This window comes from Penicillium odoratum, assembly GCF_028828045.1.
Source record: "Penicillium odoratum strain IBT 22623 chromosome Unknown utg000006l_segment0_segment0, whole genome shotgun sequence".
Classification (NCBI taxonomy): domain Eukaryota; kingdom Fungi; phylum Ascomycota; class Eurotiomycetes; order Eurotiales; family Aspergillaceae; genus Penicillium; species Penicillium odoratum.
In genome coordinates this window covers 384,544-411,623 of record NW_026643148.1, presented here as the reverse complement: position 1 = coordinate 411,623, position 27,080 = coordinate 384,544, and the positions used below count along the sequence as shown (strand labels likewise).

The following is a 27,080-nucleotide window of genomic DNA, read 5'->3' as shown; positions in this document are numbered from 1 at the left end:
ATTGAAACCCATAGATCCAATTCCGGGGTATAGGTCGGAAGGCTGCCCACATTCCGTAAGCCGTATGATTGGTCAAAAAGGTAGATCTCTCGACTACTCTAGCGGTGTATGGAGAACTCGTCTCGGAGAAACAAACACCCGCTGACAAAGCAGCCGGCGATCTGCTAATCGCGCTTCCACGAAATAGTCTCGATCCCCCTCTAAAACTCAGGGAAAGTTTTGATTTTGGTCGGTCGGTCACTCACTATACCTAATTAGGAAGTGTTTTCGCATCCAAAAAGCCCACTACGGCGAGATCATGCTTATTTGGAGACCCATGTCTATTGAGTTAGAGAGCATCACTCAAGGGGACGGTAGCCATACAGTCGCGGAGATGTTCAATAAGCGGACATAATATTGCACCTATGGCGTGGACTTAGCGGAGACAGACTTAAGCCAGCAGGAGAAAAAGCAGGAAATTCCACTTCTTGTCCACTTGAGAAGCTCCAAACCGCCGTTCCGGTGATTGAGAACTTAACTCAAATGTCAGATTAACGTTGTGCTCGCTCGTATCAGTTTCAAATGGTGTTTCGCAGGGCCGGACAGAATTTGTGCTTTCTTGTTTAGCTGAGAGAAATTGGCACAGGAAGGGGTGGCATCGGTCACCAACGGAAACTAGCTAGGCTACATATTGTATTGGGGTGCAACCGTGCATGTAGAAGCATATGAGATCACCGCCTAGCATGTGGACGTGTATTTAGTATAATGACTCGCTGAGTCTCAGATAGCATCTGCCTAAACACATAGCCCAGGGAATGTCTCTGTTCCTAGCTTTCCGTTGTCCTACCATACTGGGCTTGCGTAGAGCTTGCCTCCTTTGACAAAAAAATGATGTCTGCCAGTGCCATTCCATTATTATCTTTTACTTCGCTGCTTCAAGTACGTCCGTTGTAAAATGCAGAGTAGGGTAAAAGAAGATCATGAAATTATTAGCTAATCATGTCAATGAACCATTCACGTTCTTGCTTCCAGCGTTTCTCGCAAGGGAATTTCCTGAAATGGCCTGGCACTCTTCTCTAAGGTAAAATCTGCAATAGTGCAATGAAATCCGTCGACACCATCATCATCATCTAAATCATATCCTCGCATATAGTTTACATATAGACTCCGTCGATTTGGTGATATTAGTGGATGTGAATGTGAAAGAAATTCCCCAAGTCCAATGTACAATCATATGTAGAGTCGAACTTGCCCGCTAGAGAGTATTTCACGTTCTACACTACATCATAGGGGACAGTTTAATACAATTCCCATAAGCGGCCGCGTGATATTGGTCCTTCGCAATGCACTGTACAGAAATGTCAAAGTCATACTGTGGTGCGCTAAGCCTAATCAGGTAAAAAATGGGCTAAGTGTCAAGCCGATGTGCGTCCTACTTATTACTGAGATTTCAGGTATCTTCCAGGTATCTTCAGGCGGGGGCTGACTTTAATAACTAACTTTCTTCAGTAACGAGCTATCAATTTCGAATTCACATGGGGCTGAAGGTTGGAGAAGGACGAGTCTGCCAATAAATCCTTCACAGAAAATAATGATACATTTTATATAAACATATATAGCTCGACTTGATACATGAACACATTATATCGCACGTTATTACTCCATAGATAACAACCGTGCTCAATAGCAAGACCATTGCACAACAATCATGGACAATTTCGTTTGCGACCAGCCATGTCCACGATCAGACCTTTTCGACAAAGTCCTCACATCTCTTCTCGTCGCCCGCATATCCACCGCTCTCAATCTCCATCTTTTCGATTTCAGCATTAAAGTGAGTCATACGCTTGGCAAACTCCTTTTCCTCATCCCACACGAAGGGGCTCTTGCTGGCAAACAGGAAGTCGATCTGCTCGAGCGTGCGGCCGGCAGTCTCGGGGAAGAAACAGTAGATGATGGGGATGTAGACGAGCATGGCAGCACCGAAGACGTAGAAGGTCTGAGGGAAAGAAGTCAGAAATGAAAATATGGGAAAGGTAAGATAGCACTAACCTTCTCGTGGATACCGGCAAACATGACCGGGACGAGCAACGACCCAGCGCCATAGCCAACCGCCCAACCTGCAACACCAAAAGCGTTACCTTTGGCGCGTAGCCATGTCGGGAAGATCTCCGTCGGATAAATGAAAGGAATCATTAACCATGAGGAGCTGAAGACAACCACGTAGAGAATTACCATGGCGGCGGCTCCGGTCCCGTACTGTTGAGCCTTGTCGGGGTTGTTAATGGCTCCACGGTTCAGACCACCACTTGAGAGACGTCAGCAGGAGCATCGTCAGGAAGAAATGGGATTGTACTCACATGGTAAAGAGAATAATACTCAAAACGACCGCTCCCCAGTAGAGAGTCCGGCGGCGACCTACTCGGTCCAAGGTCAAAGCAGCGATGCCAGTTCCCAGAATACCGCAGGTCATGCACACAGCAGACAGCCAGTTGGACTTGAAATCATCAAAGCCAGCAGTGCGATAGATGTTTCCCGAGTAGATGACAACCGCCGCGATACCCGTGCCGTATTGCATCAGAACTTGGAGCCAGAAGGCCAGCTGGATACGACGTCCAATGTGAATATCCCCTGATCCAATGCCCAAAAACATTTTGATATAGCTGGAGTTCTGTGACTCCTGTTCCATTTGCACGACGACAACGATCTCGCGGATTTCCTTCTGCACATTCGGGTGGTCGCGATCGCCATCTCCACGGAGCTTGGTGATAATCTCGAATGCCTCCTCATTGCGTCCGACCTTGACGAGCCATCGAGGTGATTCAGGAATGAGCAAGGTGCCGATGACGAGGAAGAAAATTGGGATCACTTGACAGGAAAAGCAGAAGCGCCATCGAAAAGCGCCGCCGGCGTAATTGGTGAAGGAGGTAGCGAAGCCAATCCAAGAAGCTAAGGCAATACCCCCAAAGTTGGCGAGGAAAGTCAGGGCAATCATTTGACCTCGATGGGCCGCTGGAGCCAGCTCTGCAGTCCACGAGGGAGCAATAACGATGATGAAAGAGACACCAATACCTGCGACAACACGGGCGCAGAGCATATGAGTGAGATTTACAGCACTAGCCTGCAAGATAGCTCCGACAAGACACCAGGCGCAGGCCATCCAAATACCCTTGATACGTCCGTAGGCGTCGGAGAAACTACCGGCCCAGAAGGCTCCGAACAGAGCACCGAAATAGTACATGGCAGCGATGCCACCCTGCAGAGAGGGCTTGATGACTTTTCCATTCTCATTGGCGAAGCCCATACGATACTGCAGTTGTGATATTCGATTAGTTCACGTTTGTGACTTAGGGAATAACGGCCCAGGAAGACTGCGGTACATACTCCATATTCTGGGGCGACGTTGACAGCGCCCATGACACCCTGACTCATGCCCTCATAGGAAATGGCCACAGCAGAGACTGCAGTAATCAGCCTGAGCAGTCTAGGTCCAGGGACCGTCTTCCAGAAACCTTTCTGAATCATAGTGAATGAACTTGAATGAAGAAAAGATAGAAGTAGTCAAAGACAAATTTGGAATGAGTATATAATGTGGAGAGAAACCAAGACTCTGGGAGTCAACCCCAGATGATTGATAGAGAAAGGAATGGATCATCGTTGTATCAGGGAGACATGGGGATTTTTATAGATGATGAGTGGTTTCCCTTCATGAAATGAATGATGGTGAGATATAGAGAGAAAGTGCGGGACAAACCCCATGGGGAGAAGATCATGAGAAATTGGGGCTCCATAGTTTTCTTGGTTCTTGGTCGTTGACGGGAATCACTCCAAACTCAAAAACCTCGGGGTCTCTTTCCTTCTTCGTCTCCGTCTCCGCCACCATATATCCCGAGTTTCCTCTCCACTTTCCATCTCTCCACAGCTCTTCGATCCTCTCTCCTGTCTGTTCTCGTCTCGATATTCCTTCTTCGACACAAACTAACCTCGCTCTTACCGTTCCACCTCTACAGACCCACTTCTACAGACCTCGCGTATTTCGACACAGATTTCGACATGGGAAAGCTTCGCTCAAAAGAAGGATGGTAAGTCATTCCCTCCATAAATTTCCCCACACTACACGAGCTGCACACTACGCCTGTCGATGATCGGAAGGAAAGGTGACTGGCTCATATCTATGTCTCATGTCTTGAAACGGTTATGGGGAAAGTTTCCAGGCAGAGCTATTGACCATGTGACCGCTAACGGAGAAGTGTCCAGACTCCGTCCTTGTCGTGAGTCTCGCTAAGTTTCATCACAGCCTAACTTGCCGGGAGAGGCATGTCAAATGTATATCATTCACAAGTCCAATATAAGTTGAATGCAACGACTTACCCGAGAACAGGCGACCAAGTCAAACCGATATGTTCGCAGTGCCAGAAAAAGAACCGGCAATGTCGTCGACAAGATCCATTAAAGAGCATCAGGATCAAACCTTATCAACCACGAAAGGCCAAGGACGACCCCAAGGATGCTCCTGGTCATGACCACGATGAAATATCTCGCCTTTCGGAACAAGGAACTGAAGACACAGTGATTGCTAATGCAACCAGCCCTGAACATAGTACTAATCCAATCTATGCGGAATTCTGTACCAATGCCTCGGTGACATCATCATATAACACAAGAGGATCTACCATCCTCCCGAAAATCACCAACGACTCTGTTCCCGTGCCTCTAATGGCCTCTCAAGTCAATAATACCACTACCTCACCATATTTTAGCGTGGTCGGACTTCCGATCTCCCACCAGCTCCGAACGGACTCTTTGAGTCCATGGTCTGCGGCTTCGCCCACAGGTGCGATACATGCAGGGTCTCCACTGACCTACAGAGAAGCTTATCTTGTGCATCACTTTGCGACGCACCTCGGGCATTGGCTCGATTGCACCGACGCTTCCCGCCAGTTTACCCGGAAAATCCCCATCCTGATCAAGCAATCGCCGATTTTGCTGCATGCCGTACTTTCCTACGCGGCCTGCCACATCGGGGATACCAAAATGGCCGACCAGGCGTATGAGCGTTGCGTAGAATTATTGATTCCCTCCCTGAACTCAGAAACGGTGGCCAACGATGATATTCTGCTGTGTGCAATTGTCATCCTGCGGGTGTTTGAACAGTTGAATGGTAAGTGAGAAAGTTTGCGAGCCGATTCCCAGGCTAACTTCCTTGGGACTGAAACAGTCAGGGTAACTGGGAACGATCAGGAGCGTCATTTAGCCGGCTGCTCGGCTCTGCTCCGGGCGTCGCAAGGACGGGAGGTGGATCCATCGACCCCGAGATTGCGGCAGGCGGCTTTCTGGGTGTACATGCGTCAGTGCCTCTACAACGCCTGTGTACATCAGCAGGCTCCAAACGTGGATTTAAATTTGGTTCTCATCCCTCCCCCGGGCGGAGGAGACCCCCTGAGCGATCTGAGGTCTGAAACAGCTTGGGCCAACACTATGACTTGGATCTGTGCCACGGTGGTACATTTTTGCTTTGGATCGAGTTACCCTGAGCCCTCCTCCAGAATACGCCGATGGCAAGAGCTATCTGAGGCCGTCGAGAGTTGGTTGATCACCCGACCAGATACATTTGACCCAATCTGGTATAGCGAAGCCGTTCAGGAGAGTGGAAACCCATTCCCGGAGATATGGTTCACCGCGGACTGGCATAGTATGTCTGCTAAAAGTCTTCTAGTTTGTGCTGTCTAACGTTGTTCGTAGTTATGGCATTCGGGTTTTATCATCTTGCCTGTATGCTCTTGGCCATCTACAAGCCATCGCCTAAATTCGCAGTCAGGGGGCTACATAGTACAGCTCGTGAGTCTGATGTGAGTTCTGGTTTTGCTATCCTGCGAATGACTTCTCGTTGACGTTAGCAGATCCGAGTCATGATGCACGCTCGTGCAATCTGTGGGGCATGCAACAGTTCCCCTTCGACGGTGCCATCGTTGATCACACTCTGTCATTCCACCTTTATTTGTAAGACATGTCCAGGGTCCGTGGGGATGCAGTTACTGACATTGACAGGGGGTCCCTTGATGACAGATCCAGCAGAAAGGTCTGGAGTAATTAGACTACTGCGAGATATGGAAGCGACGCATGCATGGCCGACGACTTGGATAATCAATTCTCTAAAAGAAGAATGGACGATGACATAACTCATTTACAATGTCCACATCAGAAGTAAAGGGCGTTTATTCATGCGACAAAGGAAATCATTGACCCTCATTAAAGGATACTACGGCATACTTTCCGTTCTGGATCCAGGCACCACCGGGCGCCTCCTCGTTCAATGCGTCAACTTTGCTCTGGGTAGGGACGCCAACGCAAACGTCGGACTTATTCGTGCGAAGGGACAAGATTTTGACGCCGCTCTGCTTGCCCAGGGGACCCAGAGCCTCCTCGTATGTGGTGGTGTGAGGCCACAGCCCATCCCTGGTCAGTTTGCGGTAGTTGAGGTCGCCCTTGAAGATGACCAGGTAGCTGTTCTGGAGCTCCTTAAAGACGGCCGGTGCCTTGGATGGCAACTCGTGGAATGAGAATGGCGTTGTCCAGAAGGGATCGCTAGTGGTTGTGATGGCGCCCGACTGGAAGAACTTGCGGAGTTTCGGGATGAGTTGGCCGAGATAGAGGCGACCTGGGAAGCATTCGGAGGAATCGAGATGCTCGAATAGTGATTCGACATCTGTGGAGATGACATCGCTGACGAACCACGGGAAGTCCTTGGTATGCAGTCTGATAGAGGTAGAAATGCCGGCGTCCAAAAGATAAGCGGCATAGAGCACATCAGTGAAGAACTCGAAGCCAGCGTTGTCAAGGATAATGTCAATCTGGCGACTAGCCTGACTGGCAGTGCGCTGAAGATAGGTCCAGACGTCGTCAGTGTCGTTGTCGACAATGTTCCGCTGGCTCTTCTGGATGGCCTCACGACCCTGCAGGTTTTGCAAGTCCTCCAGGGACAGGTTAGCGAGGAGTGACAGGTCTGTGGCGTTTCCCCACAGTGCAATTTCTGTCATCTCGACAAATAGCAACTTCTTGGCCTCTTCTTTGCTCTCATCTTGAGCAAATCGAGTATCGGCAACGATCTGCATATAACGGCTGGCGAGCTCCTCGACTGCGGCTCTCGACTTGACAAAGGTAGAGTCTTTCTGTCGTTTAAAGACATCGTAGTTCTGCCAGTATTTTGAGGCATTCAGGATCCTCTGGATGCTTCTGGAGGAATTTTCAGCGCAATTCCTCGATCCGAACTTTGCAGCAAGATTCGTACCTGTACATGTAGCACTCTCCAAAGAGCCAAGGGCAGTTTCTCCAACTGCACTGGCCAATTGCAGCCAGCTGCTTGTTCCACTCTTGAATATCGAGCTTGCCGTCATCTTGCAGGGGTCTGAAGAGCTGTGAGTCCTTGCGCTTTCGGTTATTGGAGAAAGATTACGTACGTGAGGGGCTTGTTTTGTTCGATCCTTCTCTTGATGTCCTTCAAGGCAATCTGAATGGCAATGCTCTCCGCTCTCTTCTGGTCGTCAAAATCGTCCGCGTTAGCTGTTTCGCCAATGTCGTCGATGGTGCCTTGAATGATTTTTGCCCATCGGTTCTCGGCCGTCTGTTTAGCCATTGACCCCTCCTCTGACGTCCAAACTGCACGAACTTCTTGAGGGTTCATGGTGGCGGAAGGCATGATGATGTGACTCTGACAGATCCGACTGGACAAGGTCAAGAGCTTAAAAGCTGTGAGGAAGCAGTGACAGCGGATTCAGGGGACTATTTATGTATTCTTTTTCAAAGAAAAAATGGAAGATCGTCCCTACTGAAAATAATAGCAGAGCTCGAGATCCGCTGACCACCATCTATGGAAACGCCCTCGACGCGAATATGGAAGGACCTCGGCTGCCTTCCCCTGTCTAGGGAGGTGGGGCCGAAACCAAGGCTTAAATCCCAAGCGTTCGCAATTCCGGGGATACGGTCTGTGCACCTCGTCTCGAAGATACCCAATTAGGCAATTCTGGCTTGCATGTCGGCCTCGGAATCGTGATGGAGCTCGCAAAATGCATCCCGAATTCTTACTTTTGAGCATTTTCTCGTGCGCATAAGCACACGCTTTTGGATCATGCGGGGGTAGTGGAGTCTTTTTGATTGTCCAGCAGGAATGGGGGCAAGGTATTTGAAGCGGTTGTTCGCTCCTCTGGATTACTGTTGGAATACAAATTATTGAGTTTTGATATTTTATATGCACATTACCAAAATGGTCACTTCAGTTGAATTTCCTGAGCCCAATGGCACTGCTCACGTCAACGGCTCTCACCGTTGTGTCGCAGATGGTACCATCGACATCACAGTCATGGGAATGAACAGCGGTACGGCCATGGACGGCATTGACTGCGCCCTTGTTCGTTATCGGCAGAGTTCTCCTGAAGCTCCTTTGCACATGGAGATCCTCAAGGTACGACTGCTCTCTAGTGGTCTTTCTCGATTCAACTTCAGCAAAACTGACAAATTGCCCTTGTACAGTACGACGAGATCTCCATCCCTCGGTACATCAAGGAGCCTGTCCTCACCATGCTACGTGAAACGAAAACCACCCCATCCCTCATGTCTCAGCTGAACGTCCAGCTCGGCAACATGTTCGGCGAGACCGTCAAGCTCTTCTGTGAGAAGCACAACGTCCCCATTAACAGCATCGACCTCATCGGCTCTCACGGTCAGACCATATGGCTTCTCTCCATGCCCGAGGAGGGCGAGACCCGTTCTGCCTTCTGCCTTGGTGAAGGAACTGTCATGAGTGGCTTGACCGGCATCACTACAGTCACCGACTTCCGCATGGCTGAACAGGCGGTCGGCCGCCAGGGTGCACCTCTTGTCGCTTTGATCGATGGTCTCCTCCTTCACCACCCCACTGAATGGCGTATCTGCCAGAATATTGGCGGTATCGCTAACCTCTGCGTCATTCCACCCGACAGTGAGGGTGGCGTCGACGCCATGGTCGACTGGGACTGCGGCCCGGGCAATATGTTCATCGACGCCGCGATGCGCTACTTCACCAACGGCGAGATGGAGTATGACCGCGATGGCAAGTGGGGTGCTCAGGGTACTGTCAACCAGGCAGTCGTCGACAAGTTCCTCGACAATAATAAGTACTGCAACCACCTGCCTCCGAAGACGACAGGTCGTGAGACCTTCGGTGACAACGAAGCCCAGGCGATCATCGACGAGTGCTTAGCTTTGGGCATGAGTAAGTGCGACACCGTCGCCACAATAACCCGCATCACCGCCCAAAATATTGTCAAGCAGTACCGCACTTTCTTCCCCAACTTCAACATCGATATCGACAAGATAGCCGGTGTCTACATGTGTGGTGGTGGTGCCCACAACCCCAACATCATCAAGTACCTCAAGGAGCAGCTTCCAAACTTGGAGATTCTCAAGCTTGATGAGACGGGTGTTCCTTCTGATGCCAAGGAGGCTGTATCGTTCGCTCAACAGGCTCTCGAGGCTATTCTCGGCCGTGCCGCTCTTGTTCCCATTAACAGTGACACATTGACACCCAACACCATCTCGGGTAAAATTGCGCCGGGATTGCGTTGGAGAGAAGTTATGACGATGGCAGTGGAATTTGGAAAGGGTCAAGCTCAGTTGCCAACAGTCAAGGAGATGGTTATTGACCGGCCCTACACCTACGGGAAGCCTTAGAAGGGTATGGTGGTGCACCTATCTATTTGTATGATTAATTACTTGCATATAATGGTTTAGCAATGATTTGTTCCAATCCAGCATTTTTAGCGACTTTGAAGTATCTTTCCGGTTTAATCTCCTCATGGTACTGTCAAGTGAAGATGCAGTGTACCACTGTTGAGAGGGCGATGGGCGGTGTTACGGCTCAGGACTATGCAGCACAAGAGGGACCTGCGCTGTTCATGAAGTAGCCTAACACTAATACTTTTCAGATAAGACTCTTCAACTACATAGGCAAGATCAGTGATTTCCAAATTGACGAATTTTCTTGCTGCTTTTGCTTGTGGTAAACCCGGCGGATCCAGCAGGTATCAACTCCACGTTTACCGTAGTATATAGCCGATAACAATCCATCGCTCATTTATTCTCCATCGAAAATTGAGCAGTGCATCAAACTCATTTCACGTATCAATTGATTGCGAACCTATCCATATAAGAAGGTCTCACGATAAGGCACGATAAGGTTCGATCTGCGGACTTTTTAGTGGCTAATCTACTATTTTCGCACCACAAATATTTTCACCGCTTCGTTCGCGCGTCTTCCGATATACGAGTACATGATCCAAAGAGCAGCAGATGACTGGGTGGATTTTGAGAGAAGTTGGTGACAAGAGATAATAGCATTTCAATTTAGAGCCCTGCTTCTACCTAGAAATTGACCATACAATCAATGTCTCAGATCCAGCTGTCTCTCAGCATAGTACTGATATCTGTCTGCCATTGCATGTCGCAGGCGTTTCCCATAAACAATAAACCCAAAGGTGCCAAGTAGAATAGCAGTCATTAAAACTGCAATTGTCACAAAGACATTTGCCAGGCCAACTCCCTCAATCCATGGCGAGAGTGAAAATACCAAAGCGGTCGCAAAAAGATTACGCATGAAACTGACTCCAACCAGTGAGTCGGCAACGATCTAAAATTATGTTGTTCAGCGACTTAGCATTTCAGAAGGGAGCATTGGATTGCATACCTCTCCATAAGCATCGGTGATATATGTCAAAGAAACGCTGCTGGCGGGTGCATTTCCAAATGCACAAAGTGCATGATGATGATGATGATGATGATGATATTCTATTAACCTGATGCTGCCTAGCTAGAATCGCAGTGGCAATGCAGGCGCTTCGTCCGTCCGAAGCAAGAATATGCCCAACGCCGTAACCCACGCAGTAAAGAGTGACTATGCACAAAGGAAATAGGTATCGCGCTACCACACAGGTGTAAATGAAGCCGAAATGAAGCCGAAATGAAGCCGAAATGCCAAATAAAGTAAAAACCCGCTAAAAGAACGTCGCAATCGCTATGCAATATGCTTTGATATCCCCGATATCCTCCTGTACATCCCCCTCTGCATTTGTCAACTCCCTCCTGCCCTGCTGGCAACAGCACACCCCGCTTCGATCGATTGTGTTGTGTTGTATTTTCGCTGTCGTCGTGGTCGACATCTCAGTTGTCGCTCACTTCGTTGTTGGATACACAGCGTCTTCACCCCTTGCCCATTCCGGTCATTCCCGGTGTGTTGGTTCAGTGTCTTCCTCGGGTTCAACGTCGCATTGGCGAAATTGTCCGAGAAGGCCAGTTGATAACATGAATTCGGCGACGTAGCGAATCGCCTGCGGGTGAGACATGATGGCCTCATAATCCGTCCATTTCCCACTGTCCAGGTCCGTCCTCTTAACCTTTTCTATGAATGTCTTCCGTAGATCCACGTACAACGGACACTGCAGGAGGACATGCCTTGGCGTCTGAGAGCCCTCCTCGCAGCTGCACCTGTCCGATTCCGCCTCGTTGATCTTATACAGGAAGTGACGCAGGCCGATCCTCATCGACCGCATCTGCACCAGAATCGAAGTGTACGGCTTCGATAAGCCCTCGAATAGCTTTAGAACCTTCTTGTGCGGCACCTCGACCAGTCTATGGTTCGGTCTGCCCGTTTTCTCCTTCGCCCACTGTTTTGCCCACTCTGCACGGATCCGGGCTCGCACCTGCCGTTTGGCGGTGGTTGCAAGTCGCAGCTTAGGGCTTATTCCAGACCCGGAAGAACCTATTTCCGACCCCGCACTCACACCCGCACCCCCTTTCGCTGCCTCCTTCGCCGCAGCATCCGCCAGCTCGTTGCCACTCACGCCCACATGTGCGGGGATCCATCGAATCGTAACCGAAAGACCGGGCGTGAGGGCACGGATGTGGGTATAAATTGCATGGAGGACATATTGGCCGGATGGGCGTTTGGGGTTCTGCACGGCTTGAATCGCGGCCTGCGAGTCTGCGAAGATCACCAGTTCGCGAGGGGGCTGTGGGTGTGGGTATGACTTACGAAAGTGACAGACAGCCATCTCTATTCCGGAGAGCTCGGCAATATACACTGTCGACTGGTCAGAGCTGCCTAGGTGCTGGCGTTCTGCTACCAGCGGCTCCGCCTGTGGGGCTACCGCGGACGCCCCAATCATGCCTTCGTATCCACTCCCGTCTGTGAAGAATATAGTAGGAGGAGGATTTAGAACAGGGTCTACGCTAGGCTCCGCTTCCGCGATAACAGCGTCGACTGTCGCATAGAGAGCGTTGGTCAAGATCTCGTTGTGTGATTTTATCGCAGCTTCTGCACCTTCAATGATGCATCGCACTCTTGGCTCCCACGGCGCGAGGACAAAGGCCGTCCTTGATTCCCACATAGTCTTTGTACGTTCGAGAACCTGACCTTTCTTCTGGAGGGCTTCCAGAGGTGAGAGGCCTCCCAGTTTCACTTCTTGGGACTTACGTGGCTGGCGCGCTGTGAGGCACTCCGGCTGGGCCCATTTGGCCCCTGTTTGGATTCTGATGGCTGTTTCCTCGATGATTTGTCGCATTTGTAGCTGGATTGGCAGTAGATAAAGTTCCACATTCAATGCAGCAGCAGACATGCTTTTGAAGGCACCCGCGATGAGAATGGCCGCACGGCGTTGAATTTGTGCAAAGATACTGGTGATTCGATTCGTTTCCGTTTTAGGGACAGTAGCTGGGGAGTGCCACGCAGCCACGCCGTAGAGCATCTGTGGTACCACCACTGCCTGGTATACCATGCGCATGGCCATGAGTGGGGCTCCCCATGTGGAGCCTGTCATGCCTCGGAGGGCCTCTAGACTGCCGTTTGCTTTTGCAGAGAGCTTCGCACGGTGGGTATTGAATTGTAGTCGTTTATCAAGCCAGATACCAAGATATTTGGCAGATTCTGTGGGTTGGATTGTTTGGTTTGCGATTTTCACTGGTAGCTGGTCGTTGCCGGGGTCTTCCACAAGGATATCGTAAATGTCCGGGGCGTGCTGGCGGTCCGGTAGTGGTGTAGCTGTCGTTTCTGGTATCTGTCGGGGGTTGGTGAAATGAATAAGTTCGAACTTGTCTGGTGCGAATTTCGCAGCATGTCGTCGTGCCCAGGTGTCTGCTTTGGTGAGGGCTTGTTGAAGAAGCTCCACGTTCCTTGCGTATGTCCTAGACTCCACAATCATGGCCACGTCGTCGACCCATCCGTATCCACGGCACTCAGCTCCATCCGGCCCTCGAATATAGCATCCACGGACGAGGGGGGTGTTGAATAGTAAGAAGAGGATTGGTGAGATCGGGGAACCCTGGGGAATGCCCGTTTCTGTGGCGAAGAGGTCGCTGGTGAAGCCCGGGAGCTTGATCCGAGTTGATCTGCCTGTGAGGAATGATTGGACCCATGGCACGAAGTGCCCAAGTCCTAGCATTCGCATATTGTGTAAAAGTCGCTGATGGGAGACGTTGTCGTATGCTCCAGAGACGTCCAGCAGTAGCATACTTACCTTTTTGCCGTCACCCCAGGCCCGGTGGACACGGTCAAGGATCAACTGGATTGCGTGGTCGACAGAGATACCTTTCCGGCCCCCGAGATGTGTATCTGGCAATAGGTGGTGCTCTTCGACCGCCCACGAGATTCGGCTGGCTATCACGGCTTCTAGCAGCTTTCCGAGGGTATTCATAAGGGCGATTGGTCGGTAGGATTTGGGCTTGCGGAAGTCCCGGGGACCCCCTTTGCGAAGGGCTACTGTGATTGATTGTTGGAAATGGCGTGGATTGTAGCCGGTACGTACACATGCGTCGAAGATTAAGGTGAGGATTCGGGTGAAATCCTTGCATGCGAGTAGTAGCTTCCATACCCTGTTTGGCAGTTCGTCTGGCCCGGGGGCCTTATCAGGAGGTGCTCGGCGGATCACGTCTATTATCTCTTGTTCAGAAATCGGTGGGAATCGTGATTGTTGTCTTGCTTTGGCCCTGGCTATGTCGTCGAGATCGGCATCTGGGGGCTGTGGGAAGAAAACCTCCCGTAACACCTGTGCTTTATCCTCGTTCGACTCCGCCAGCTGGCCATCCATTTTCTTCAGTGCTGGTATAACGCCGCCAGAGCTTTCTCCGCGATTCCTAGCCCATTTTGATACCCGCCAGAGGCCGCGCGGGCCGTCCTTGATGGTGTCTTTGATCCAGGTGCGAAAACCCTGTCGGAGCGCCTTACCGATCGCTTTCCCCTTCTTATTGCGTGCGGTTCGGTATTCCTGGTGATCTTGGTCGTTTTTGGAGTCTCTCCAGCGTCGGAATAACCTTCGGGTGGTGCTGATTGCCTCTGTGCACTCGGGGGTCCAGCCGGGGTGTGCCCAGGCTGACGGACGGGCCCAAGGCGTTGAAACCTGCACACCTTGCTGTATGACGCTGAGTAGAGACTCAGTAGCTTCATCGATCTGTCGTGGTGTCGTGACACCTTCTGGTATCCCCCTTTTGCCCAGCAGATTTGCTGACACAAATTCCAGGAATTTCCCTATGTCCATAGCTTTCCAGCAGTGCCGGCGAGCTTCCCCCACACTTTGCGTACCCAGATCAACCAGTGTGGCAATTGGAAGATGGTCTGAGTCCGCATGTGTGTCCTCGCTTACCTCGCACGCTATCAGACGTTCATGAAGCTTTTGTGACGCTAGTACCAAGTCGATTGTGGTCTGGCTCACTGCGTTCATCCTCGTTGGAACCCCTGGTTCCGTCCATAGTTCAAGGTTTGCTGTGTCCATTAGTTCTAACACTTCCTCCGCCTTAGCATCCTCCTCTGCGTCGTCACCTCCCCACACCGGGTGGTGTAGGTTGAAATCCCCCACAATCAGGTACGATGCCCCCCTCTGCTCCTTTGTTGGCTTCACTAAACATCTGAGGAGGTTTAAACCGTCCCCTGTGATCTGGTCGTTATATACATTGAAGACTCGCACCTCACTGATATTGGTGCGGATCCTCACTTCTTGCAGATCTCCTGAGTGCGCGTAGTGCGTCCACCCCGCTAATTTCTTCGATATATACATGCATACCCTGGCCCGCTGGCCTGTCTCTGCCTCCGCCGGCCATAGCAGCTCGTGAGTGCCCTTCGCGGGGTGGTGGGTGCTGTCCTGGAAGGGATTCTTCCATGGTTCCTGGATGGCGATGATGTCCGCGGCTAACACTTTAGGATCACGCAGAAACTGCGCCATGACCCCGTCTTTCGATCGATTCACATTGTACTGGAATATAGTGAACTCTTTCATTAGGAACTGTGAGATTTGGAGGGCTTTGCGCTTCTGTTGTTCCGTCGGAGGCGTGGTTCGAATCGGATGTCCATCACCTCTGTCTGCGTGTGTCGACGCTTCCTCGGGTTATATGTATTGAAGATCTTGTCACTGATCTCGGTGAGTGCTGAGCTGCCGACTGTTGATGGTTTGTAGCTGGCGTCACATGCTGGCTCTGAGGTAGGGACTTCAGGCATGCTGACTGTGGCTTCAGCAGCCTTTTCGGTGAGCTCTATCAGTCTCCGCGACTTTCGGGAGCTTGTGCTCTCTATGCTGACTGATTTATTCTTTGATTTTGGTCTCTTTGTTGTTTTAGTGGCTGCTTTGGCAGCCTTTGTGGTGGCTGGCTCAAAGTTGATGCCGTCTCCGTGGAGGGTGCTGGCTCTGTCCGGTTGGCTTGCCTGTGTGGCGTCCTCTGCCGGGCAGAATGAGTCTTCTGCAGTATCCATAGACACTGTGAGCTCGTTAGCGGCTGGCTGCTGCCGCTGGAGGCCACTCTTGGACACTGTGGCCCCTGACTGAGTGCTGGTCCCCCTCTTCTCCTTTGCCTTCGCCCACTGACTAGATTGCAGGCTAGTCGAATTTCCAGTTAAACTTCCCGCTTGTGCAGAACTTTCGGCAGGGGTCGAGTCGCTACTCTCGGTGCCGCTGCCCTCGCTTGATGATGACTGCCCTGCCGGTGTGCCCCACGAACTGGCTGGTGACGGCTGCAACACCACAGATGAAGCTTTGGCGGAAAAGTGAGCCGGAACTGGATGATATCGTGGCCGATATCGCGCCATCTCCTTCATCTTATCGACTTCACGCACTCGGTTTGGGCAGTCGTTTGCCCACGCGGCGTGTGTGCCCCCGCAATTGGCACATTTGTTTTCCTTCAGCGTGCCGTCAGCCTTGGCGCTGCACTTCTGAGATAAGTGCCCGCCGGCGCAGTGGACGCAGGTTGGGGATTGATTCGGGCAAGTGGCTCCTATGTGACCATACTTTTGACAGTTGTGACACTGACGTACACGGATAGCCCGGTCGTACATCACAGCAGTCAAGCAGCTCCCGTCCCAGAAGACCCCCCGGTCAATCGCCGCGTTGGCTGGCAATGGAGATGTGAACTCGACCACCAGTGACCCCGTCTTGCCCGCAGGCGTGCGGAGCCACGATAGTCGAGTGATTTCAGCCCCTTCTCCCCAGTCCGGCCCATTATTGGCGAGCAGCTGGCCGATCACCTTATCCTGCACGCCCCGCAGATCCTCCGTACGTGGCGTGTTCATCCCCAGCGAGCGAACGTTGATATCGTGGATCACGATACCCCAGGTCGGAAGCAGCACCTCTGCTTTCCTCCCCAGAGAGTGCACCCAGCCTTCACGGTGCACTCGCAGGATTTCCGCTTCCTTGGCGGTGCGCGCGGTGAAGCGGAGATCACCCGATCTCAGCTGGCGGGCTGCCAGGAAGCGGACAGAGGCCAGTGGTGCGGATCCTATGGCTTTAGCTGCACGCTCACGTAGCCTGTTGGCTTTCGCGGTCATCTCTACAGGTGTTTCTCGTCGATAACGATTCACCGCCTCCGCATCGTTGAGCCGTACGGTGATCGCGCGGTCTGCGGCAATATCGCTCACCGCCGCCGCCACCGACGATGCTGAGCCATGAGAGGACAGGTGGTGTGCTGGGCCTGGAGCCCCTCGCACCACGTCTGCCCAGCTGCTGGTACTCATACGGGTAGGCAGATGCCTCTCTGCCGCGGCCCGTACTGCGGTAAGGTCCTTCCGCATCTCCAGCGTCTCCTGACGCAGCTGTGAAAACTCTGCACGCCAATCGGCGCCCAGGGGGTTCTTCAGGAGGTCCCCAGTGAGCTCCTCGAGCAATTTGAGGTGTTGCAGCACTTGGGCGGGCACACGGTGCCCATTTTGCTTGTCAATATACGATAATAACTGCTTGGTGTCGTGATTGGCGTTCAGGAGTCTGGCAGTGGCGTCGGCGGATGCCGTGCGGCCCGTCCCTGAAACCAGGGTTGGCCACGCGGACGCCGGCACTGGCATGCTGACACGCTAGAAGATGGTATCAGAATGTAGCGCCGGAAGTAATTAAAAACTTCCCGTTTACAGTTAATCGCCAACTGGCGTGGTTGTGGAGTTATTTCAAGAATTCGTTGTGCCAAGAGATATGTGTTTTTTCTGCACAAAGTGCATATCCTACTGCCAAGACTGGCCACGGAGCGCCTCTGCTCAGGCCCAAGCCAAACATCAGTATTCCTGCCGGAACAAGAGGGATGAAGCCGGCAATGACCCAAAGACGCATCTCCGGTTCATAGATGCCTTTGTTTCGTCTTGCGAGAAAGAGGATAATCCAGTCGCTCAGTGGGCCCGTTATAAGGACCCTCAAACTTGTGCCAATAAATGGAGGGAGACTCATGAGACCTATTTGGGACGAGTCGAAGTTATATGGTGGCAAGGCCATGTATGATGACAGGGTGGTGATCATGACTGTTGAGCATGCCGTCATAGCACCGTATATGAGGGCCATAAAAAAGACGGATGGAATGGTGAAAAGAATGAAGAAAGGCTGGTAGCTATGCCGGAGAAAATGACGGAGGGAGCCTTGGGGCTTTTTAAACGGTACTAGGCGCTGTATGTATGTTTTCTTCGGGATAGAAGTATCGATACGTGGTAATGCTGTGTCGGAGTTGGGGCTGCTTCGTGTCAAATAATCTCCAGGTTTGTCGATTTTCTCATCATCCTTGGTCACTGCGTATGTATCTGATGCCTCGAAGCTTCTCTCAGATGTCGGGATACCATTGATCACCCCGGCAGGTACCTTGTATAAGCTCTCCTCGTAGAAAAAGGTGAAAGCAACAAAGCAGATACCAAAGAATATGGCCATCCACCACCAGACCATGCGCCACCCTTGAGCAACAGTGATGTAGCCGGCAGCCAATGGTGCTAGATTAGCGCCACTGTTCATGAACCAGACATAGATACTATTTATCAATCCGCGTTGGTGCACGAAATAGATATCTGCAACAGTCATCTGCACAATGACTTCGGACAGCGCACCAAAGAAGCAGCTTAGAATGTTGACCATCATAAGATCAACGACCGTTTGCATTTTTGCCGACCATATGCAGATGGCGAGCTGCGCCGCGGTGCTGATCAGGTAGACAGGGCGCCGTCCGTATGCCAGGGCAAACGGAATCATGAAAAAGGCCCCGATACATAAGCTTCCACATCCGGCTGCGTACGAGTCGTCGAGTATCTCGAAGCTAAAGCCGAGCTGGATGTTCATATCGGTCCAGGTTGGTGTAGCAGCGTCAATCCTTCGGGCGATCAGCGAAAGCATGTTAGAAAGGGGGAGGGATACCTACAACGCCCAGACCATGAATGAATAGAAAGATGCCAGGAAGAAATTGAGATGTTTACGCCATAGAGGCCAATTCTGTGGGTTCATTATATCAGATGGTTGTCTCGAAGCAGAGAGAAGGGAAACGGATAGCTCCTTACTAGAGGGTCATTTGGGTCCGATGACGGACGAGGCTGTAAGATTATCTCGCCATGAGTGCGCGTATAATCAGTACCCCGTAGACTTTCAATTCGAGCGGTACCTGGCGGCCAGGCTGGGTCACGGTTAACTGCATTGCCAAGGGCCATAATTGCTCATTCGGCATGGATTAAGGAGATGGATTGTTGAGCGATTTTGATCTGGACTCAGATATTGAGCCAGTCTTTATACCAAGCCATTGCTGAACACAGTCTGCGGTACTCAATTGAGTTTCTTTATCTGTATTGGAAATGAATAGCCTTCAGGCCATGAGCAACCAAATTCGTATCATATCAGGGCGTATCTTGGCGCGATTGCCTATTGGCTAATGCGGCAAATGGCGGAGAATGGACCTGTGCACGGTTATTCCCCACATGAAAGTTACTTTTTATCTTGAGGTATTAGGAAATTATGGAATGGATTACGTTTTTCTCTCGGGTCAAGTGGCAATATCTGAATGTCATGTAGATAATATGCGATAGGTTGTGAAATTCCCTAGTTTATGATCACTGCCTTACATGACCATCACTACTCTCCCCAGATTCATAAAAATACTGACAGAGGTAAACATCGACTCCATTAATCATATCTTATTAAATTTGTTTACATTATGCCATGTTTAAGCGCCTCTCAATACCCCAAAGACTTCCGTGCTTGGCGTTCATCTCTTCAAATATTTTACAGATCCAGGCCTGTTGAGCCATGTCTTTCGTTTCCATACTTGCCATAAGCATGGGCCAACATATGCGTCCTAAAAGCCGCATATCAATATCCAACGCCTTTTTGGCAGTCTCCATGAGATCATTTAGAGAAGACTGGTGGCAGCCATGCTCTGGTGATTGGAGGCAGACTACCCGGTGACAGAATATCTCCATTCCATATAAATCAGTAGCAGCAATTAGTGTTGTACGCACTACACGGCGCAATGCAGTGCCGGGTACTTGTGCGACTTTCGCTAATCGCAGGAGATCTTCGAATTTCTGCTCTTGTTAGCACATTCACCATGGCCAGGGAAGCATAACTGGAGATATTCATACCTCCCTCGTCCGACGTAATTCTTCACGTATGCCTGCTATATGGGAGATGTTCAGGGACAGATCTTGTGAGCTCTGATCCAGAATTTCCACTTTGAAACGAAGCTTGTTGCACTCATGAATGAGGTCCAGAGCCCGGAGATTCTCAAGGTCATCAAGAAGCTCGTCGGCTGGGTACCGAGTATCCCAGACACGGGGTAAGGTATGGTGCGCTGCTTGGAAAAGCTGGTCGTAGAACATGCCAGGGTTTCCGCTGTCGATAAAATAATCGAATGAAGCCTTGGCATCTTGGCTGTCTGGTACGATCGCCAAATTGCAAGCACTATTCCTATTATGAGCCATTATCAGGTAGTCGACTGGTTGAACTTACAGAGTGAGAAGCAACAAGTGCTGCGATAGCGGAGGAAGACTGTCAATTGATAATTGATCTCCATTCCGTCCAGACAGCTGTTGGGAACTACGAAAAAATGAAACCAATCCTTGAAGGTGTATTGACGTAGCGACGTTATTATTACCAAATTGTGCTTCGTAAGAAACCATGAGATAGAAGAGAGTTAAGATCGCATCGATGATCTCGTCCGTCATTGGTGCTGGCGTATGCAATAGTCGCGATAGCTCGCTCAGAGCACGGCAGTAATGCACTTCCCCTGCCTCTGCCATTGTTGTTAAAGAAGTGTTGTGGTGTGAATCTGTCGTCTGCTGTAGCTGAAGTTCTTTCGCCCCCATAGCCATGATCATGTGCATCACGCTGGAGTTGCGTTTGGCTACTTCCCGATAAATATAAGCCGGGGCACTCCACTCCCAAGCTTTCCCATAGTTGAATGTGAGAATGCAACGAGGAAAGAATTGGAACAGTTCCCGGTCCCTTAGGCCAAGTATGACGGAGTTTTGGAGGGGGATATGGTCTGTCCCCAAGCTTCTCGTGAGAGGAGGCTGATAGTCACATATATATTGACATAGGTCGATCTTATAAGTCAGTGATCACAGGCGATGAACGATGGATCAAAGGTTGTAATGAGCGGCAATTCCCACGCGGTCCTACTGCCTTGCGTGCTGATCGTCGAGGAACCGGCACCCAGTCCCAATCACATTTCACATGGCCACTAGTACAGCGCAGACACTCTGGTCTTTGTTCGTCGCATTTCAGCTTGCGCACACGGCAAGACAAACAACCTGTTCATAGAATGGTTAAATGAGGAGAGTTATATTGCATCCTAGCGGCACTGACCTTTTTTAGAGCGGGGGGCATGTCTTCCCGACATATTGATTTCTATGTCTGTGGAATCAATCGGGTTAGCACAGAGTTAGACGATGTCAAATCGCTTAGAGAATAGAGAAGAGACGAGGTGATAGGGTGTGGAGACGCGGAAACCACCGACTTACTCCGCTTGTTATCAGTAGTGCATTTGCCGCATTAGCCAATCACAGGTCAGTTCCATATTTTCGATTCAGCCAATCAGACCCCGAAGAACGTGTTGACTTATACTGTACAACGTCCAGAAAATAATTGTCTGGTAATTCTTTCTGTACCTCACGGTCCCTATAAATTGGGTGTAGGTGAGTCTATCCGATCTCTTTCCTTGTCTCTCCCAAAAAATTCCAGATCGCAAGCCATGAGAACTGCTATACCTGCACAAGCTGACCTCGGTCAAATTCAAGACACATTCGAGGTCCTGGCACACACCCACAAGGATGATCTATGGCGTGTTAACAAACAGGTAAATCGGTTGATCCATTGATTGGGTGCTCATAAGCTTTTCTAAGTTGTTTTCTGCACCACCAGATTCACGGAAACCCCGAGCCACATTATGAAGAGGTGCAAGCCCATGACAACATTTCCGGTTTGCTAAAAAGCCTTGGATATACCGTCACGCCTCATGCATACGAAGTCTCCACAGCCTTTCAAGTCGAGTTTGGCACTGGAGGTGGACTAGTGAGTTATAATGCAGAATACGATGCCCTCCCCTGTGAAAACAACGGATACCACCATGCATGCGGACACAATCTCATTGCCACCTCCTCCATCGCCGCTTTTCTCTTTACTGCGGGCTTGCTCAAGGAAACTGGGATTCAAGGTCGGGTCCGATTGCTAGGTACACCAGCTGAAGAGTCGGGTGGTGGCAAAATCGACTTGATCGAAGCTGGTGCTTATCGCGGCGTGGATGCTAGTCTTATGGCCCATCCATCCAACGATATCGAGTCCTTCGATGGCATCAGCTGTCCCAAAACTCTGGCCATTAATTCAGTCAAGATCAAGTTCCACGGAAAGGAGGCCCATGCGGCAGCCTCTCCGTGGGCTGGAATCAATGCACTCGACGCTGTTGTTGCAACATACAATAACATCGCGATGTTGCGACAGCAACTGCCTTTGACAGAACGTGTTCACAGCATCATTAGCAATGGCGGCGAAAGACCTAACATCATTCCGGGACTTGCGGAGATGGAGCTCTACGCACGGGCTGCAACCGATGCGGAATTGGAAACGCTTTGCAAACGACTTGAGGGCTGTATTTACGGCGGCGCGCAGGCATCTGGATGCAAAGTTGAATTAACATGGTAGGACCCAATTTGTCTCCGAGTTTTTTTTTTTTTTCCCCATATTGAGTGGACGCTAACCGCGGTCAGGGATCGGGCATATAAAAACTTGCGAAATAATGAGACAATTGCCAAGGTCTTCACCGACTCTATGCGAACCATGGGGAAAACATTTCAACACAAATTGGAAGAAAATATTGGAGGCTCAACTGATCAAGGTAGCATTTCTCTTTTCAAGTCAGTGGCTGCATGGCTGTATTTCTAATGTGTCTGCCTCTAGGAAACGTGACCCACGAGATTCCCGGTATTCATCCGATTTTTGTTATCCCTACTCCAGAGGGTGATACTGGACCGCATACATCTGGATTTGCGGAAGCTGCAGGCACATACGACTCGTTTCTGCGAGCATTGGACGTTGGAAAGGGTCTTGCAACTGCTGGTTACCAAATTCTGGCAGACCCTCAACTGAGAGAGCAGGCTTGGAACGAACATGCAAATAAATGACTGGATGTTATCAACGCATCCATGGAACGCTATATTGCCTAGAGGCTTGAACGTTGGAAACAGGACCTGAATTCAATTTGTATTCAAGGGATTCGAGATGAAGATCCCGTGATGATAGAAGCCAAGCATACGTGCACTGACCCCGGACTGAAAATTACGCTTGAGCTAAACGGGTGCGTATCTTACGTCATGTTCATGTCACGTGTATACTCCTGGGCCGCAAGAATGACATGTAAAAGGAAACATGTGTTTCAATCCGATGTTTATGCCTAGAAGCCCAAAATATAGATCCAGGTGCAGGATCGGACTTAACCTATTTTCAGAAGCTTTAGAATGAGGCGTAGTCTTGGAAGGCCCTCGAGGTGCAATTTCGAACCGTTTACTACTCCATCGGGGCAACTGGAAAAGTATATATCGGGCAACTCAAGTAATTGCAGGACATCGGATTATATGCGCTCATGCACCCGATGATGCTGTTATTCGACAATAAATATTCGAATATTATATGAAAGCTTCAATTTTCTAGATCTTCTTAATTTTGTTCAGTTTGAATTTAATTATTCCCCAGTTGAAAGAGGCTCTGGAAGGTCAGACCGGTCGACGCACTGGACCCTCTTAGCCAAGCAAGTTCGTTTTCCCCACTGTTGCCCTTCTTTCAATTGATGAAGGCCTTATCTTTGTCCAAGCTGATCTTGAATTTTTATTTTAGCTTATTGGGGCCCCAAGCAGACCATTATGCGCCTCATCGTGCCGCACACGCGTAAACGCGCCAACATCTCACACTGTGTCCTTTGAAACCAAACTTGGAAACATGAAACTGGAAACAAAATGATGGCGGGGAAGTTTCAGCGATGAACGTCATGGAGCTGACAGCTCTAAGCAAACTACAGTATATATCAGTCGTCGGAGATCAAAGAAAGATACCACGCTAGAAGTCCAACACAACGAGTACGACTTTCTAAACCCACTCTTTGAAGATGAATAGTTGCATCAATCCATTGCTACCCCGAGCCTGACGATTCGCCAGGTTCATTTCGCGTGGTAGGCCCACGTATTAAGTTCAACGCCTGTGCCGACATTAATGCACACGCATTATACCGCGTGGAGAAAACGTTCGCCACATCTGCCGATTGTTTTTCGAACTTTTCTTCCAGCCCACTCAAGCTGTTATAGACAGGGGCACCGACCGGCCCAAGCTTCTGGATTCCCTCCATCATCTCCTGAAACGCAGCGCGTGGTTTAGTTTGAGCCATATGACCTATCTCACGCAGTCGTTCCTCAACTGTCTCGAGTAAATTTGAGAAAACAAGAGTGGTATTTGGCGGGGTCGTTCCCGCGGGAATCTTCCGCATTCAGGCAATATATTCGGCGACAGCTAACGCGATGCCGTTTATCTCAGCCTGGGCATTGAAAATAGCCGAGGAGAAGTCGGCCAGGTGGGTGGCGACGCCTTCGTTTATGTTGCTATTGTTGTAGTTCAGAGGTGTGAATTGTCTTGTTTTTTATTTGAGAGGGAAGAATAAGGCTATATATACAACGAGAAGATCAAGTTGATTGGAAATCAACTTGGTTCTTCGTATACATACTTCGGGATTAATTCCGGTGGTTCGGCTTGGTTCCTGATCTGCACCAGCCTTATATCACAACATTCCCCCTCAGGATCGCTTTGCTGGCAGGGCGATTCTGGAATGGCGCAGAGCAGTCAGGCCTCGGTAAAACCACTGAAAAACCTTCGTGGGAAAATAAGTGGAAAGAGCGCCTGCGCTGTCACGCGTTTTGTCTCGAAACCTCTGGAGCATCGACTCCTAAGAGACTACAAAATCTGGCAAAGGCCGTAGGTCCCAATGGCTTGGTGAGACCGTCCGCGGCCTGTTCCCCAGTTGGAATATATTGAAGCCCAATCTCGCCTGTATCCAGCACGGCTCGCTGATAGTGAAATTTTACATTGAAATGCTTCGTGCGTTTGTGGAATTCAGGGTTGCGAGAGAGAGCGATGGCGGACTGGTTGTCAGCCATAATGTTAGTGACCGGAGACCGATACAATTGCGTTTCAGCCAGAAAGGTGCGGAGCCACTGGAGATGCAGAATGGCATTGTACTGTCCGATGTATTCGGCATGAGTTGTAGACGTGGCCACTTCCCCCTGTCTCTTGGATGACCAGGAAACTGGCGCACCTGCAAGTTGGAAAACATAGCCAGACGTTGAGTATGCACCGTCAGTGACGACGGAGCCCCCAAAGTCGGCGTCCGTGTACCCGATCAACTGCCCACTGCGGTAAGTAATGCGATGAGATTGCGTGGCTTTGATGTAGCGAAGCAATCGCTGCAGAGCGACTTGGTGTTGCGATTGCGGCTGAGACGTGAAGCGACTCAACATGCCCAGCGCAAATGCAATATCTGGTCGCGTGCCAACCATTAGATACATTAACGAACCGATGGCAGTCGCATAACGAGCTTTTGCTTCCTCGTCCGGAGGTTCCTCCTCTGGACGATGATTCAAGATTTGCTTGGGATTCATCGGCGTAGACTTCGGCTGACAAGTCTCCATGCCAAAGTCGGAGAGCACCTTCTGGATGTACTGGTGTTGGTGAATAGATACGGACCCATCGACATCATAGTCGAACTGGATCCCGAGGAATGATCGAGGGGTGCCCAGATCGTTCAGTCGGAACTCTGTTTGCAAGGCTCGTTGCACTTGTTCGATTTCGTGCGTGTTTGTCGCAGCAACAAGAAAGTCATCGACATAGACACAAACGACGCAATCCGGTTTGTAGAACACACAATTGTCCGATTGGGCCATAGTGAAGCCATGAGAAGCCAGAACGCGGTGGACGCATTGGTACCAAATCCGCGGAGCCTGCTTCAGTCCGTATAGTGAGCGGCGCAGTCGGCATACGTATCCTGGCTTTTCGAAACCTTCAGGTAACTCCATATAGATAGACGAATCGACGTCTCCATGGAGAAATGCGGTGACCGCGTCGAAGTTTCCATCCGCGCAACACGGCGCTGGCGACGATGCAGCGGACCGAGTCCATCCTGGACACAGCAGCAAACGTTTCGTGATAGTCGATGCCATGTTTCTGCCGGTAGCCTTTGATAACCAATCGCGCTTTGCGCGTTCCGTTGGCCTTGGTCTTGAAGACCCATTTGCAGCCAATCACATGATTTCCGGCTGGGACGTCCTCCCGCCGAACCTTTTCCCATGTTCCGTGTTCGAGAAGCGACGCATATTCTTTCTGGATGGCGGCCCACCAGTCCAGCTGGTCTGGGCCTGATACAGCTTCGCGAAAGGTCGCCGGGTCGACTTGTCTGGCCGGTGCGGGATTCAATGCGCCGGCAGAGTACACCTTGCCGAGTGATTCCAGGAGACGCCGTGATGGTCTTCTTCTGCGACCAAAAATCGAATATCCAAGATCCGATGTCAGGTCAGTGCCTTGTTGGCTTGGATTGACCACTGGAGGTGTCTCCTCCTCACGCTCAGATGGCGTTTTCTCTCGCTCCTTCGGCGGAGGTAATGGCGATGCAGGTGGTGTTGGCAGCCCGCTGGCTGAACTTGGCATTGATGAAAAGACAGGTGATGGAGGAGCATTGTCCGGGAGGTCGTTGCCTGTTTCCCCCTCGATGAGTGGCGCCACTGGGGTCCTCTCATCGAACTCGACATCACGGGAAAAGACTGTCTTTCCTGAATGGATTTCATAGAGCTTGTACTGATTCGGTTCACAATAGCCTAGCAGTCGGCACTCGGATGATCTTGGTCCGAGTTTGGCTCGATGCTCTTTGGGGATCAAGACCCATGCACGGGAGCCGATCCGTCGCAGATGCAAGAGCGAGGGCGGTTCCCCGTATAGAATTTCAAACGGTGTCTTCTTCCGTAAGATCGATGCTGGTGCACGCAGCTTCAAGTAGACCACTGTGTCTACAAGCTCGATCCACCAGGAAGGAGAAAGGTTCGCATCGGACAGGAGCGTGTTGATCCGCTCCCGGATAGTACGATTAGTGCGTTCGGCCAGCCCATTCTGCCCTTTGCAGTATGGCGGCGAGGTGTCGAACTCAACTCCCTGGGATTCGAGATGTGTTCCAATTGGCAGATACTCTCTCCCATTATCGGTGAGGAATCTTCTGATCTGGGCGCCGAACTGTCGGTGCACCCAGGCCTCAAAATGTTGGAACTTCGGGAGCGCTTCATGCTTCCA

The 27,080-nt window shown here is 50.6% G+C and overlaps 7 protein-coding genes across 7 annotated transcripts; 3 read left to right on the top strand and 4 right to left on the bottom strand.

The window, feature by feature from the left end:
• Positions 1–1,723: 1,723 nt before the first annotated feature.
• Positions 1,724–3,504, bottom strand: N7520_008591 (putative MFS monosaccharide transporter; the record flags this gene model as incomplete). The annotated part of the gene is made up of 4 exons (XM_057142525.1): positions 1,724–1,978; positions 2,032–2,287; positions 2,340–3,289; positions 3,364–3,504. 4 exons carry the CDS (start codon positions 3,502–3,504, stop codon positions 1,724–1,726), a joined length of 1,602 nt encoding a protein of 533 aa, XP_056991813.1.
• Positions 3,505–4,032: 528 nt separating this feature from the next.
• On the top strand, positions 4,033–5,983 carry N7520_008590 (uncharacterized protein; the record flags this gene model as incomplete). The annotated part of the gene is made up of 5 exons (XM_057142524.1): positions 4,033–4,061; positions 4,443–5,140; positions 5,198–5,671; positions 5,722–5,817; positions 5,880–5,983. The coding sequence occupies 5 exons, from the start codon at positions 4,033–4,035 to the stop codon at positions 5,981–5,983; spliced, it is 1,401 nt and encodes a 466-aa protein (XP_056991812.1).
• A 232-nt stretch (positions 5,984–6,215) lies between these two features.
• N7520_008589 (damage-control phosphatase ARMT1 family protein) lies at positions 6,216–7,675 on the bottom strand (the record flags this gene model as incomplete). The annotated part of the gene is made up of 3 exons (XM_057142523.1): positions 6,216–7,212; positions 7,268–7,384; positions 7,437–7,675. 3 exons carry the CDS (start codon positions 7,673–7,675, stop codon positions 6,216–6,218), a joined length of 1,353 nt encoding a protein of 450 aa, XP_056991811.1.
• Positions 7,676–8,239: 564 nt separating this feature from the next.
• Positions 8,240–9,684, top strand: N7520_008588 (UPF0075 family protein; the record flags this gene model as incomplete). The annotated part of the gene is made up of 2 exons (XM_057142522.1): positions 8,240–8,437; positions 8,506–9,684. The coding sequence occupies 2 exons, from the start codon at positions 8,240–8,242 to the stop codon at positions 9,682–9,684; spliced, it is 1,377 nt and encodes a 458-aa protein (XP_056991810.1).
• A 7,902-nt stretch (positions 9,685–17,586) lies between these two features.
• N7520_008587 (major facilitator superfamily domain-containing protein) lies at positions 17,587–18,617 on the bottom strand (the record flags this gene model as incomplete). The annotated part of the gene is made up of 2 exons (XM_057142521.1): positions 17,587–17,698; positions 17,749–18,617. The coding sequence occupies 2 exons, from the start codon at positions 18,615–18,617 to the stop codon at positions 17,587–17,589; spliced, it is 981 nt and encodes a 326-aa protein (XP_056991809.1).
• An 806-nt stretch (positions 18,618–19,423) lies between these two features.
• On the bottom strand, positions 19,424–20,581 carry N7520_008586 (transcriptional regulator family TF; the record flags this gene model as incomplete). The annotated part of the gene is made up of 3 exons (XM_057142520.1): positions 19,424–19,795; positions 19,853–20,171; positions 20,220–20,581. The coding sequence occupies 3 exons, from the start codon at positions 20,579–20,581 to the stop codon at positions 19,424–19,426; spliced, it is 1,053 nt and encodes a 350-aa protein (XP_056991808.1).
• An 881-nt stretch (positions 20,582–21,462) lies between these two features.
• On the top strand, positions 21,463–22,888 carry N7520_008585 (M20 family metallopeptidase; the record flags this gene model as incomplete). Its single annotated transcript, XM_057142519.1, has 4 exons — positions 21,463–21,567; positions 21,633–22,405; positions 22,475–22,602; positions 22,665–22,888. The coding sequence occupies 4 exons, from the start codon at positions 21,463–21,465 to the stop codon at positions 22,886–22,888; spliced, it is 1,230 nt and encodes a 409-aa protein (XP_056991807.1).
• Positions 22,889–27,080: the final 4,192 nt, after the last annotated feature.